Here is a 14,643-nt window from a genome sequence, read left to right as displayed (position 1 = left end):
TGGTATGCATGGCACGCCTCATCCCTATCCTGGTATGCATGGCACGCCTCATCCCTCTCCTGGTTTGCATGGTACCCCTCACCTCCAATCCTGGTATGCATTACACCCCTCATCCCCAATCCTGGCATGCATGGCACCCCTCATCCCCAACCTGGCATGCATGGCACCCCTCATCCCCAATCCTGGCATGCATGGCACCCCTCATCCCCAATCCTGGCATGCATGGCACCCCTCATCCCCAATCCTGGCATGCATGGCACCCCTCATCCCCAATCCTGGCATGCATGGCACCCCTCATCCCCAATCCTGGCATGCATGGCACCCCTCATCCCCAATCCTGGCATGCATGACACCCCTCATCCCCAATCCTGGCATGCATGGCATGCATGGCACCCCTCATCCTGATATGCATGATACCCCTCATCCCTATCCTGGTATGCATAGTACTCCTCATCCCCCAATCCTAGTATGCATGGCACCCCTCATCCCCAATCCTCATATGCATGGCACCCCTCATCACCAATCCTTGTATGCATATCACCCATCATCCCCAATCCTGGTATGCATGGTCCCCACACCCTCAATCCTGGTTTGTATGGTACCCCTCATCCCCCAATCCTGGTATGCATGGTCCCCTCATCCCCAATCCTGGTATGCATGGTCCCCTCATCCCCAATCGTGGTATGCATGGTCCCCTCACCCCCAATCCTGGTATGTATGGTCCCCTCACCCCCAATCCTGGTATGTATGGTCCCCTCACCCCCAATCCTGGTATTCATGGTCCCCTCATACCCAATCATGGTATGCATGGTTCCCTCATTCCCCAATCCTGGTATGCATGGTCCCCTCATCCCCAATTCTGATATGCATGACACCCCAAATCCCCAATCCTAGTATGCATGGCACCCCTCACCCCCCAATCCTGGTATGCATGGTCCCCTCATCCCCAATCCTGGCATGCATGGCACCCCTCATCCCCAATCCTCGTATGCATGGCACCCCTCATCCACAATCCTTGTATGTATGGTACCCCTAATCCCCCAATCCTGGTATGTATGGTACCCCTAATCCCCCAATCCTGGTATGTATGGTACCCCTAATCCCCCAATCCTGGTATGCATGTTCCCCTCATCCCCCAATCCTGGTATGCATGGTCCCCTCATCCCCCAATCCTGGTATGCATGGCACCCCTCATCCCCCAATCCTGGTATGCATGGCACCCCTCATCCCCAATTCTGGTATGCATGGTACCCCTCACCCCTCAATCCTGGTATGTATGGTACTCCTCATCCCCCAATTCTGGAATGTGTGGCCCCCTCATCCACAAATCCTGGAATGTGTGGCCCTCTCATCCCTTTCACGCTGTACACATACAAAAAAAACACTACAACCCTATCCTCTTATGCATGGCACCCCTCACCTCAAATCCTGGTATGCATGGCACCACTCATCCCCAATCCTGGTATGCATTGCACCTCTCCTCCCCAATCCTGGCATGCATGGCACCCCTCATCCCCAATCCTGGCATGCATGGCACCCCTCATCCCCAATCCTGGCATGCATGGCACCCCTCATCCTGTTATGCATGGTACCCCTCATCCCTATCCTGATATGCATGGCCCCTAATCTGAATCCTGGTATGCCTATCCCCCCAGATCCCTATCCTGGTTTGCATGGTACCCCTCATCCCCCAATACTGGTATGCATAGTACCCCTCATCCCCCAATCCTGGTATGCATAGTACCCCTCATCCCCCAATCCTGGTATGCATGGCACCCCTCATCCCCCAATCCTGGTAAGCATGGCACCCCTCATCCCCAATCCTCATATGCATGGCACCCCTCATCCCCAATCCTCATGCATTTCTCCCCTCATCCCCAATCCTGGTATGCGTTGTCCCCACATCCCCAATCCGGGTATGTATGGTACCCCTCATCCCCCAATCCTAGTATGTGTGACCCCCTCATGCCCCAATTCAAGCTCACGGGAACCCCATTTTAAATACATTTTCTGTCTTTTCAGGGGTTTTCTCATTTTCACTTTGGGATACACTTCTAATAAGAGTATCCCTCAAGGATTTGCCTAGCTGGGCAGCTTGTACTAAGTGCGTCTGTGGCTGTGCCTTTGCTGGTTTGATGCCAGTCTTGCTGGGTCCCTCTGCAAAGCGCATAGCAATCGGTTCCAATGTGCCGCGCTATAGTTGTTCATTTTAAAACTTATTTAATCAATTATAGAAAAGGTCATTTAAAGCACCACTCCAGCCCTCTGTTTGATATTCTCTATTCTCTGACGTTTTCATCTGTTTTCGCCACTGCTCCGGTCCGTCCCCAGCAGTTTGTGACCTTCCGGCTGCTCCAGTGTATTATGGAGGGAGCCTGGTGACTAGTCAATGTAAGTCTATGAAAGCCTTGTTAAGGCCTTGTTCTGGCACACAGATTTGCATTCAGAGCTTGTGACATGGTTTCTGAGTTCCGACCACTCAGAAACTGTGCTCACAAGATGGCACCGTGGTACTGAACTGGTGCCAAGAAATGGTGATAGCGCTGCAGGGTGAGTATATGACCAAGGACAGGAGACTTACGCTTAAAGCACCACTCCAGCGGTGAAAAAGATACAACGTGCTTTACATTAATCAATTACGATATACGGATTAGCCCACAGGGGAACAGATGAATACCCTGGTGGGCTTCTGTGCAGAAGTGGGACTTCACCCAGCTATACGAGAAGCAGTTGGCAAAGTACTATGTAAAGACAATGGTAAAATCTCATAATTCATTCAACAAACTATCTAGTGTATTATTTTATATAAGCATATGTAAATTAGTGAATGTGGGCAATGCTATATTTGCATGTAGCTGAACAGTGGGCTCTCAAATTAAATGTTACTGGAGGGTGCTTTGCACCCTAGCCTGACACTGATTCACAACATAATTTGGTAAAAAATTTGATCTTGTCATATTTCAGAAGCAGTAAAGGAAAAACCTGTAAAAAAGGAGAAAGCTGAGAAAAAAGCTGCAGCCAAAGGTAAGATCCATTTTTGTTGTTCATTAAATGTAGTAAAGTCAGTGAATCATCTACTTATTAATGGCTTTTGATCATTCTATCATCACCATTTTTGCTAAACCTACCACCAAAGATTATGTCCATATGTTATGCATTTGTTGCAAAATTTTGTTGAAGATCTAATATGTTGCAAATTTATATATTTTTTCTTAATGTGGTGTCCGTGTGCTCAACAGAAAGCATACTAAATCTAATTATAACAGTGTACCAACATTTTTCTGCAGCATGCACTACTCTGGTTCATTTTATGGTCTTGTGCACATGGCCATATTATCAGTCTGAGTGTGATGTGACAAAACATTAGATCGTACTTGGGCCAATGTTATTCTATGGGGCTAATGTTATTCTATGGGGCCATGCACATTTTTGATTTTTCTCTTGGACTGACAGTGGCACCTTTACTGATGTATGCATGTATCTGTTTTCATTGGTCCCCTGCAATGCAATTGTGGGAAGGTGATCATGCGATTGCAAAATCAAGTCCATTAGAGGGACTAAAAAATTGTAAAAAATAGTTATATTTGGTATTGTCATGTTTTAAAAAAAAGTCTGATCTATCACAAAGTAAAGTTATTTAAACCATAAATTAAACAGCAAACAGAATAAAAATCTAAATGCCAGAGTTACCATTTTTTGGTTACACACTACAAAAAATATGATAAAATAGGATCAATAAAAATGTTGGCTAAGCACACAGAGAAAAAAAAACAAGCCCTCACCCACTTCAATAGATGGAAAAATATAAAAGTTATGGAACTGAGAAAATGGCATCACAAACTCAAGTTGCTTTTTTTACAAGGTTCAGAATTTTTTGAACTACTAAACTATATATATATATATATATATATATATATATATATATATATATATATATATATATATATATATATATATATATATATATATATATATATGTATATGTATATGTATATATATATATATATATATATATATATATATATATATATATATATATATATATATATATATATATATATATATATATATAAAAATTATTGGACTGGTATCACTGTAATCGCACTGACCTGGAAAATCATAAAGCAAGGCTGCATCTGGCTATGCCAATGAAAAATACAAAAGTTATGGTTCTCGGAGCAGGTGGGGAAAGGGAACTAAAGGGAAAAAATTAGAAATTTCCAGGTCCTTAAAAAGTTATGTTAAATGACTGTAAATTATTGTAAGTGAAAATAAATGGCAACATTATGCTTGATATTAAGCTTACATGTTCTGTTTTCCTTATAAATAGTTTGGTCCTGATTCATCAAGACCAGCCGTGTTCTTGCCTGGCTTTATGAGGCTCTGTGGTGGAGTCATATGCTCCTGATTCATTTAGGCCACGTGCACACGTTCAGTAGTTGGTGAGTTTTTACATCAGTATTTGTAAGTCAAAACCCGGAGTGGAACAATAGAGGAAAAGTATAATAGAAACACGTCACGGCTTCTGCATTTTTTACCCACTACTTGTTTTGGCGTACAAATACTGATGTGAAATACTGACCAAATAATCAACGTTTGCATGTGGCTTAAGAGGTGCACACTTCTTTAGGCTATGTTCCCAAGATGAGCTTTTGGTGAGTTTTTGCTGTTGCAGACTTTCTGTACCATTTCTGCACCCAATAAGTAAAATAGGCTACTTGCATTTTTTTAAATACGCATCGTAAAAAACCCACAAAAAACTCAGTGTGTGAACTTAACCTAATGAATCAGGCATTTTTGACAAGTAATGCACACCTTGTCACAAATCTTACTTCAATTAGTGACTGGAGTAAGATTTCTGGCATAAGGAATGCCACAGCTCTTCATGAATTTGACGCTGTGAAGACACGGGGTCTTCTGTGGGCGTAATTATACTCAGACAACACAGGGTGAGGGTAAAATAGTGTGGCAATACTTTATTGAACCACAAAATAGACAATAAATACAGAAAAATCCCAGCAAATGCCCAAGATGGTTTAACATTACACAGTCCTCACCCTTCCACTGGTCCGCCTGGGATAGAACAGGTGAAACTTTGGGACTTCCAGGGCCAACTACTTCAACCAGTGGCCCCCCCGTTTCTGTCGAGCCCCAACAGAGAAAAGGTAGCAGAAAGCTAGCAGTCCATCGAGGTACAAGGCCAGGAGACCCGAGGGTCCCACCCTGGCCTCTCCAAGAGTTTCCATGTGGCCAAATGACCGGCTGGTCCCAAGCTGGCTTCTCCGAATATCTCCATGGGTTCCAGGCGACCGGAGGGTCCCACTTGGCAACCCCAAACGACATATCCATGGGGCCAGGTGACTTCATCATCCCAACATGGTCTCCCCAAATGTATCCATTGGCTCTCTGATGATCAATGGAGCAGATTCGTATCTTTCCAGTCAGGGCCATATAGCCTTAGGCCGGAATCATGTAGAATCCAAATCTGTGTCTCTTTGGTTAAAGCCATGCTTCAAAGCTGATGATCTGAAAGAGTCTGATCTTTGAGTCTCCTTGTAAAGTCTCTTTCAAATCTCTGTCTCAATTAAGTACACATTAAGGACACATTCACAGGTAAGGAGTTAGGAAGGGAATTACTCACAAGGCTCAGATCTCATTGTCTGAGTTAATCTATTTACATAGTTAGTATAGAAGGGGGCGCTTGTAAATAAATATCTAGCTAGCTTAGTATAATATGTCATTAGCATAGTAACATACAGTACAGACCAAAAGTTTGGACACACCTTCTCATTTAAAGATTTTTCTGTATTTTCATGACTATAAAAATTGTACATTCACACTGAAGGCATCAAAACTATGAATTAACACATCATTGTCTGAGTTAATCTATTTACATAGTTAGTATAGAAGGGGGCGCTTGTAAATAAATATCTAGCTAGCTTAGTATAATTTGTCATTAGCATAGTAACATACAGTACAGACCAAAAGTTTGGACACACCTCATTTAAAGATTTTTCTGTATTTTCATGACTATAAAAATTGTACATTCACACTGAAGGCATCAAAACTATGAATTAACACATGTGGAATTATATACTTAACAAAAAAGAGTGAAACAACTGAAAATATGTCTTATATTCTAGGTTCTTCAAAGAAGCCACCTTTTGCTTTGATGACTGCTTTGCACACTCTTGGCATTCTCTTGATGAGCTTCAAGAGGTAGTCACCGGAAATGGTTTTCACTTCACAGGTGTGCCCTGTCAGGTTTAACAAGTGGGTTTTCTTGCCTTATAAATGGGGTTGGGACCATCAGTTGTGTTGTGCAGAAGTCAGGTGGATACACAGCTGATAGTCCTACTGAATAGACTGTTAGAATTTGTATTATGGCAAGAAAAAAGCAGCTAAGTAAAGAAAAACGAGTGGCCATCATTACTTTAAGAAATGAAAGTCCGAAAAATTGGGAAAACTTTGAAAGTGTCCCCAAGTGCAGTTGCAAAAACGATCAAGCGCTACAAAGGAACTGGCTCACATGAGGACCGCCCCAGGAAAGGAAGACCAAGAGTCACCTCTGCTTCTGAGGATAAGTTTATCCGAGTCACCAGCCTCAGAAATCGCAGGTTAATAGCATCTCAGATTAGAGACCAGGTCAATGCCACCCAGAGTTCTAGCAGCAGACACATCTCTTCAACAACTGTTAAGAGGAGACTTTGTGCAGCAGGCCTTCATGGTAAAATAGCTGCTAGGAAACCACTGCTAAGGACAGACAACAAGCAAAAGAGAATTGTTTGGGCTAAAGAACACAAGGAATGGACATTAGACCAGTGGAAATCTGTGCTTTGGTCTGATGAGTCCAAATTTGAGATCTTTGGTTCCAACCACTGTGTCTTTGTGCGACGCAGAAAAGGTGAATGGATGGACTCTACATGTCTGGTTCCCACGATGAAGAATGGAGGAGGAGATGTAATGGTGTGGGGGTGCTTTGCTGGTGACACTGTTGGGGATTTATTCAAAATTGAAGGCATACTGAACCAGCATGGCTACCTCAGCATCATGCAGCGGCATGCTATTCCATCCAGTTTGCGTTTAGTTGGACCATCATTTATTTTTCAACAGGACAATGACCCCAAACACACCTCCAGGCTGTGTAAGGGCTATTTGACCAAGGAGGAGAGTGATGGGGTGCTACGCCAGATGATCTGGCCTCCACAGTCACCAGACCTGAACTCAATCAAGATGGTTTGGGGTGAGCTGGACCGCAGAGTGAAGGCAAGAGGGCCAACAAGTGCTAAGCATCTCTGGGAACTCCTTCAAGATTGTTGGAAGAACATTTCTAGTGACTACCTCTTGAAGCTCATCAAGAGAATGCCAAGAGTATGCAAAGCAGTCATCAAAGCAAAAGGTGGCTACTTTAAAGAACCTAGAATATAAGAAATATTTTCAGTTGTTTCACACTTTTTTGTTAAGTATATAATTCCACATGTGTTAATTCGTAGTTTTGTTGCCTTCAGTGTGAATGTACAATTTTTATAGTCATGAAAATACAGAAAAAAATCTTTAAATGAGAAGGCGTGTCCAAACTTTTGGTCTTTACTGTACATCATTGTTTCCAAACGAAGAGAAGTCAACATTCAGTTTTATACAAATAGTATGACCTTCTTGACCAGCCACAGAAATACACATACATTTACAAATTAACATAAACACAATAGTGTATTTCTCTTGGCTTAAAAAATCTAATCGTCTGGTTGATTAAGATTATAAGCTGTATTGCCACAGATGCCCCCATTGCGCCCTCGTCCATCTTTGCGCATTTTCATGAAGTTTTGCAAAACTCGCTTGAAATCAGCAATAGCTGCAACATTTTTGTGACTTTTCAATGCTTTTCATGGCAGTTTTCTGATGTAAAAGCTTGGATGACTCAGAGACAACGTGTATAAAGTTGAAATTGTACCAAACTTTACCTATACATTTTTTATACTGTTTCCTTAATTTCAGAATCTATAAAGAAGGAACCTAAAGAAAAGGATAAAGCTGAGAAAAAAATCTCTGTGAAAGGTTTGTAAATTTAAAAACAAAACTTAGGAGGCTAAAAGGAGAACGATAGTCATAACCATGCGAACAGAAAAGCTTCATTGAATTAACAATATCTGGTGTACAGAAAAGTAGACAATGTGACATCCAGAAAATATACCAAGTAAGGAAATTCTACACACACTGAACATGGCAAACGTTTTTTTTCTATAAGGAAACTACATCATGGATCAGCTGTTTGCCAAAGGAGTGAAAACAGTGGATATTATCTGATATGGTTGAGGGTTGTTGCAACCAGATACACATTTATTTGTGGGTAATAATAATAGCTCTCACTTGGGATAATAAAAAGGTACCCTCCCTGATTTTTATGCTCTCATATAGCAAACAAACATCACACAACCATTTAAATAGGTAATATGCAGATATTTTACAGATTTTACCCTTACTTTTTATTGGTATTGCCATATGCACAATGATATGTAATGCAGGGCTATATAATTATTTATCCCAGACTGTGAACACCATAAAGAAAATAGAAGAAACAATGCCAAAATGGCAATTTTTGCTCATCTTGCCTCACAAAAAAATAAAAAAGTTTTCAAATGTTTTATATATTAACCCTAGAACGCATACCTGGGGCCTCGCAGGCCAGCTAGGTTACTTGTTTTCTATTTTCATCAAGATTACTTTAGTTAGAATTTTGAAACTCTAGGTATTCCTCAGGTATATAGTGGTTAGTAATTTCCAGTTGTTCATATATTTTTATGTTATAGCCATTTCGGTAAAACAACTCTTTTTTGGGACCACCCCATATTCACATACCTGGGGCCTTTTAGGCCTGTACTTGGTTTACATGTGATCCTCAGTCTTTTTGTCTGTACTGTTACTTAGAAGGAAAACATATCGCTTCAGGAAGAAAAAAAAACAGGGAAAAATATAAAAAAGAGGAAATATATGGTTATATTGCCCTTACTCTTCTGTCAGGGTGTACATAATCGTACGATGTTCCAATCAGAGAATTTTTTCTGAACCCTTTTTCAGATCCACACTACAAAGATACAATGTCAGTCAATAGATTTGAGAATATTCGGAGAAGCCTTCGTTTTGATGATAAGAGAACTCGTCCTGTGAGGTTGGAAACAGATAAATTAGCCCCTATTAGCTAAATCTGGAATCTTTTCATCAAAAACTGTACAAAGCTTTACCATTCTAATGACAATGTGACAATGGATGAGCAACTTCTTGCCTTTAGGGGACGTTTCAAATTCATTCAGTACATGCCCAGTAAACCTGCCAAGTATGGCATAAAAATTTTCTGGATGTGTGATTCTGCAAGCTATTATGGCATGAATGGTCTGATTTACTGTGGCAAAGAAGCTGATGCTCCAGTCCAGAAAGTCCTATGTTCTGACATAGTAAAAGAACTTGCAGTACCAATTTTCAATTCTGGAAAAAATATAACAATGGACAACTACTTTACCAATCTGTAACTGAGCAAATTTTTGCTTCACAAAATACTCACACTTGTTGCTACTATGAGGCTAAACCGCCGCGAAATTCCTCCAATCATGAAGCACAATCCCAAGCGACCACTTTATGAGAGTGTCTTTGGTTTCTGCAATCAAGAGACAATGGTATCTTATAAAGCAAAGAAATAAATATCCGTGATATTACTGAGTACAATGCATCATGATGGAAGTATTGACACCGATGACAGGAAACAGAAACCTGAAATCATACTGCATTATAATAAAACAAAAGGAGGTGTGGACAAGATGGATGAAATGATTGGAGAGTATTCGTGCAAGAGGCAGACAAAACGTTGGCCTGTAGTCATTTTTTATAATATCCTTGATGTGTCAGCCCTCAATAGCTATATTGTTTAAAGTGAAACTCATCCAGAATTCCATGCCAACAGGAAGGACAAGAGACGTCTATTCTTGACGGAACTTTGCTACTTTGATGCCTACCATGATGGAGCGAAGCAACACGAAATGCTTGCCAAGGCAAATTACGTAATCTATGATCCGATGTGGTATACATTTTCAGGAACATCCAGAGCCAAGAGAAAAAAAAAAGAAAGCGCTGTTATATTTGTCCAGCAAAGAAGGAAAGGAAATCTGAGCGTTTCTGTACTACTTGTGGACAAAATATCTGCAAGGAACATTCTTCCGAAAAAATATGTGAAAATTGGTGGGGTAATCAGTTAAGTTGAAAAGGAAAGTTTTTGAAAAAGAAATATTCCTGCACCATGTTTACTACAACTTTTATATAAAAAACTTTTAGCAAAAAAATCGTATATATATATATATATATATATATATATATATATATATATATTATATATATATATAAATAAAGAATTATATAGAATGCATATATTGGGCGTTTTAAGCCGGTGTACTTACTTTTTTTTTGTTTTATGCACATAATTATAATGTTTTGAAATATTCACATCTCAAATAAACTTTGAAAAGTATTTCTATTTGAGTTACTCCATGTTATTTGCACACAGGCCTAAAAGGCCCCAGGTATGCGAAAGTGTAGATTTCTATGGTTGCGCGTTCTAGGGTTAAAAAATGATACCAAGAAATATGACAGTGTGTTACAGATATTGTTGCAGAATTAAGTTAATATGTTAATTAAACTGAAAAGTGAACAATATTTAATAAAATTCCATAATTGTTGTTTCTTTTGTACATTCAACCTTCAAATAAGTATGATAAAAGGAATACAAAAGTCATATGTACCAAAATTTTTACCACTGAAAACTACATCTTATCAAGGGAAAATAAGCCATTATGCACCTCCCTTAACAGAAAATTGTAAAAATTAAGGCTCTCAGAATATGGCGAAACAAAACCAAAGATTTTTTTCAAATAACGTATTTAGTGTACACACAAGTAGTAAAACATAAATGAAATTAAATAAATTCAGTATCACTATAATTGTGCTGACCCACTGAATGGTTAACACCCTATTTGTGTAGCAAGTGAATATTGGAAAATAAAAAATGGCAAAAGAACAACAGCACAACTGTTTCATTTTCTATCAAAGATAGATAATAAGTTGCCTGATCATACTCACTGCTACTCTATTCTGTGATTATAAAATTTTTCTAACTAAAAAGATTTTTTTCATGCAGTTTAGTGAGTGCTACATTTTTCTTCAATGTTCATGTTATGTTAATAAACCAACAAAGAAAAGGAGGCAGAATTAACTTAAAAAAATAAATATATTTTATTATATGAAAAACATGTTAAAAGAGAATAAGTTACATATAAGACAAGGTCTCTTATATTGAAAGGGGATTAGCAAACACTAATATTAGGGTCCTTATAAAGATTAGAGCTAATCCTCCAAACAAGATGCCACAGAAAAGTATGTAGGACTGTTAATGAAAAAGTAAAGTGCAAGTGCACATAATAAATATATATATATATATATATATATATGTTTTCTTTGTTTTATATTTCATATTTTTGAAGCATATATCTAGTGACCCCTTGTTGTCTTTATGTTTATTTTCATTATGTACCCTGAAATCCTGCCACTGAGAAATATAACTCATCCTGAAAAAAAACAAGCCCTCACACAGCTATGTCGCCGAAAAAATAAAAATAATGTGGCTCCTAGAATGTAAATGAAAAATTGAAAAATTTGCTTTGTCCTCCAAGTCCTAAATGGGCAAGTCTTTAACCCCTTAATAACATCTGACGTACTAATACGCGTCTGTGCCCTGGGACTTAAGAGCCAGACCCGTATTAGTACGTCATGGCGATCGCGCGCGCACACAGGCTGTGCGGGCGCGATCGCCGCCGGGTGTCAGCTGATTGTCACAGCTGACACCCGGTACTATGTGCAGGGAGCGGTCACGCACCGCTCCCAGCACATTAACCCCCGCGATGCTGCGATCGAAGTCGATCGAAGTCGATCGCGGCATTGCGGGGGCAAGGGGAGGTGATCGCCGATACTCACCTCCTCTTCCGGCTTCCAGCGCAGTCTGCAAAGGCTTCCCGGGTGTTGCCATGACGACCCGATGTCTTCATGACAACATCCGGGTCACCAGAGAGCAGGAAGATTGCTTGGACATGCGCAGTGCATCTCCAAGCAATCTTCACACTGTGCACTTCTGACAGCCTTCATGGCATAGGGATGGTGCTCCATTCCTGTGCCATGCAGGCGATCAGAAAAAAAAAAGTGAAAGTCCCAGAGTGGGACAAAGTAATAAAGTGTATAAACTGTGTGAAAGTGGAAAAAAAAAAAAAAAAAAAATGTGCAAAAATATTATAAAAAAATAAAAAAAATAATACACCAAAAATAAAAATATAATGTACCCATCAATAAATATTATTATAAAAAAAATAAAAAAAAAACAATAAAAGTACACATATTTGGTATCGCCGCGTCCGGAACAACCTGACCTATAAAACTGTCCCACTAGTTAACCCCTTCAGTGAACACGGTAAAAAAAAAAAAAAAAAAACCAAGCAAAAAACAATGCTTTATCACCATACCGCCAAACAAAAAGTGGAATAACACGCGATCAAAAAGACGCATATAAATAAAAATGATACCGCTGAAAACGTCATCTCGTCCCGCAAAAAACAAGCCGCCATATAGCTCAATCAGCCGAAAAATAAAAAAGTTATAGCTCTCAGAATAAAGCGATACTAAAAAATATTTTTTTCTATAAAATAGCTTTTATTGTGTATAAGCGCCAAAACATAGAAAAATTATACAAATGTGGTACCGCTGTAAACGTACTGACCCGAAGAGTAAAGCTGCCTCATCAATTTTACCACACGCGGAACAGAATAAAAAAAAAAAAAAAAAAACAATTCCTGAATTGTTGGTTTTTGTTTATTCTGCCTCCCAAAAATCGGAATAGAAAGCGATCAAAAAATGTCACGTGCCTGAAAATGGCACCAATAACAACGTCAAGTCATCCCGCAAAAAACGAGCCGTCACATGACTGTCTGCCAAAATTTGGAAAAATTATAGCTCTCAAAATATGGCGATGCAAAAACTAGATTTTACAAAAAATGCGTCTTTTAGTGTGTGACAGCTGTCAGTCATAAAAACCCCATATGATTCTGGCATTGCTGTAATCACACCGACCCGAAGAATAAAGTCGTCTAATCACTTATACCGCACAAGGAACGGCGTCAAAAATAAACTCTTGAGTTAGGATTGGGCTAGGGTTAGGGCTGGGTTTGGGGCTAGGGTTGTGCTGGGGCTAGGGTTGTGCTGGGGCTAGGGTTGTGCTGGGGCTAGGGTTGTGCTAGGGTTAGGGCTGGGGTTGGGATTTTTTTCAAAAGTAAGAAAAAAAGATGACGATATGGCGACTAGTGTTGAGAGCAAGTGCTCGCTACTTGAGTTTGCATCGGGTGCTCTGGTATGCATTTAGTATCGTGGGTATTTGAGTGACATGCTCGAGTCTCTGCCCCATATGCTTCGCGGCCAAAAAACTTTACGGGGATTGCCTGCCATGCACGAGCGATCCCCGCATGTTTTTTTTTGGGTGTCTAATAACCGTGAAACATGCGGAGCAGGGACTCGAGCATGTCACTCGAGCACACGCTGTACATGGTGCATACCTGAGTACCCGATGCAAACTCAAGTAGCGAGCACTTGCGCTCAAGAATAATGAAAACTTATTCAATATGATGACCTAATGTAAACAAATAATGTGCCGTACCTCTGGGTTCAAAATGTTCACTATACACCTTAATAAAATCTTTGAGGGGTATAGTTTCCAAAATGGGGACACTTGTGGGGGAGCTCCACTGTTTAGGCACATCACGGGCTCTCCAAACGCGACATGGTGTCCGCTAACAAATTGAATGGAAAATCGGCTCAAATTGTTAGCGGACGCCATGTTGCGTTTGGAGAGCCCCTGTGTGTCCAAACATTGGAGCTCCCCCACAAGTGACCCCATTTTGGAAACTAGACCCCCCAAGGCACCTATCTAGATGCATAGTGAGCACTTAGAACCCCCAGGTGCTTCACAAATTGATTCGTAAAAATGAAAAAGTGAAAATAAAACACTTTTTCATTTTTATGAATCAATTTGTGAAGCACCTGGGGGTTCCAACTGCTCACTATGCATCTAGATAGGTGCCTTGGGGGGTCTAGTTTCCAAAATGGGGTCACTTGTGGGGGAGCTCCAATGTTTGGGCACACAGGGACTCTCTAAATGCAACATGGTATCCGCTAACAAATTGAATGGAAAATCGGCTCAAATTGTTAGCGGACACCACATTGCGTTTGGAGAGCCCCTCTGTGCCCAAACTTTGGAGCTCCCCCACAAGTGACCCCATTTTGGAAACTAGATCCCCCAAGGCACCTTTCTAGATGCATAGTGAGCACTTGGAACCCCCAGGTGCTTCACAAATTGATTCGTAAAAATGAAAAAGTGAAAAAAAAAACACTTTTTCATTTTTATGAATCAATTTGTGAAGCACCTGGGGTTCCAAGTGCTCACTATGAATCTAGATAGGTGCCTTGGGGGGTCTAGTTTCCAAAATGGGGTCACTTGTGGGGGAGCTCCAATGTTTGAGCACACAGGGACTCTCCAAATGCAACATGATATCCGCTAACAAATTG

General features: G+C 40.4%; 1 protein-coding gene across 50 annotated transcripts in view; it reads left to right on the top strand.

Annotated features, from left to right (window-relative positions):
- TRDN (triadin) overlaps window positions 1-14,643 on the top strand; it is a 1,346,604-nt gene that overhangs the window by 263,408 nt on the left and 1,068,553 nt on the right. For all 50 annotated transcript variants that reach the window (XM_073675989.1, XM_073675970.1, XM_073675994.1 and 47 more), the window contains 2 exons: window positions 2,965-3,024; window positions 7,996-8,055. In XM_073675989.1, coding sequence (XP_073532090.1) covers window positions 2,965-3,024; window positions 7,996-8,055 — 120 coding nt within the window. The remainder of the gene's footprint in view (window positions 1-2,964; window positions 3,025-7,995; window positions 8,056-14,643) is intronic.

The sequence above is a fragment of the Phyllobates terribilis genome, unplaced genomic scaffold (assembly GCF_046119375.1).
Source record: "Phyllobates terribilis strain yellow unplaced genomic scaffold, ASM4611937v1 Scaffold_3__8_contigs__length_932513732, whole genome shotgun sequence".
Classification (NCBI taxonomy): domain Eukaryota; kingdom Metazoa; phylum Chordata; class Amphibia; order Anura; family Dendrobatidae; genus Phyllobates; species Phyllobates terribilis.
The sequence above is the reverse complement of the archived record's forward strand: the minus strand, read 5'-3'. Positions and strand labels throughout refer to the sequence as shown.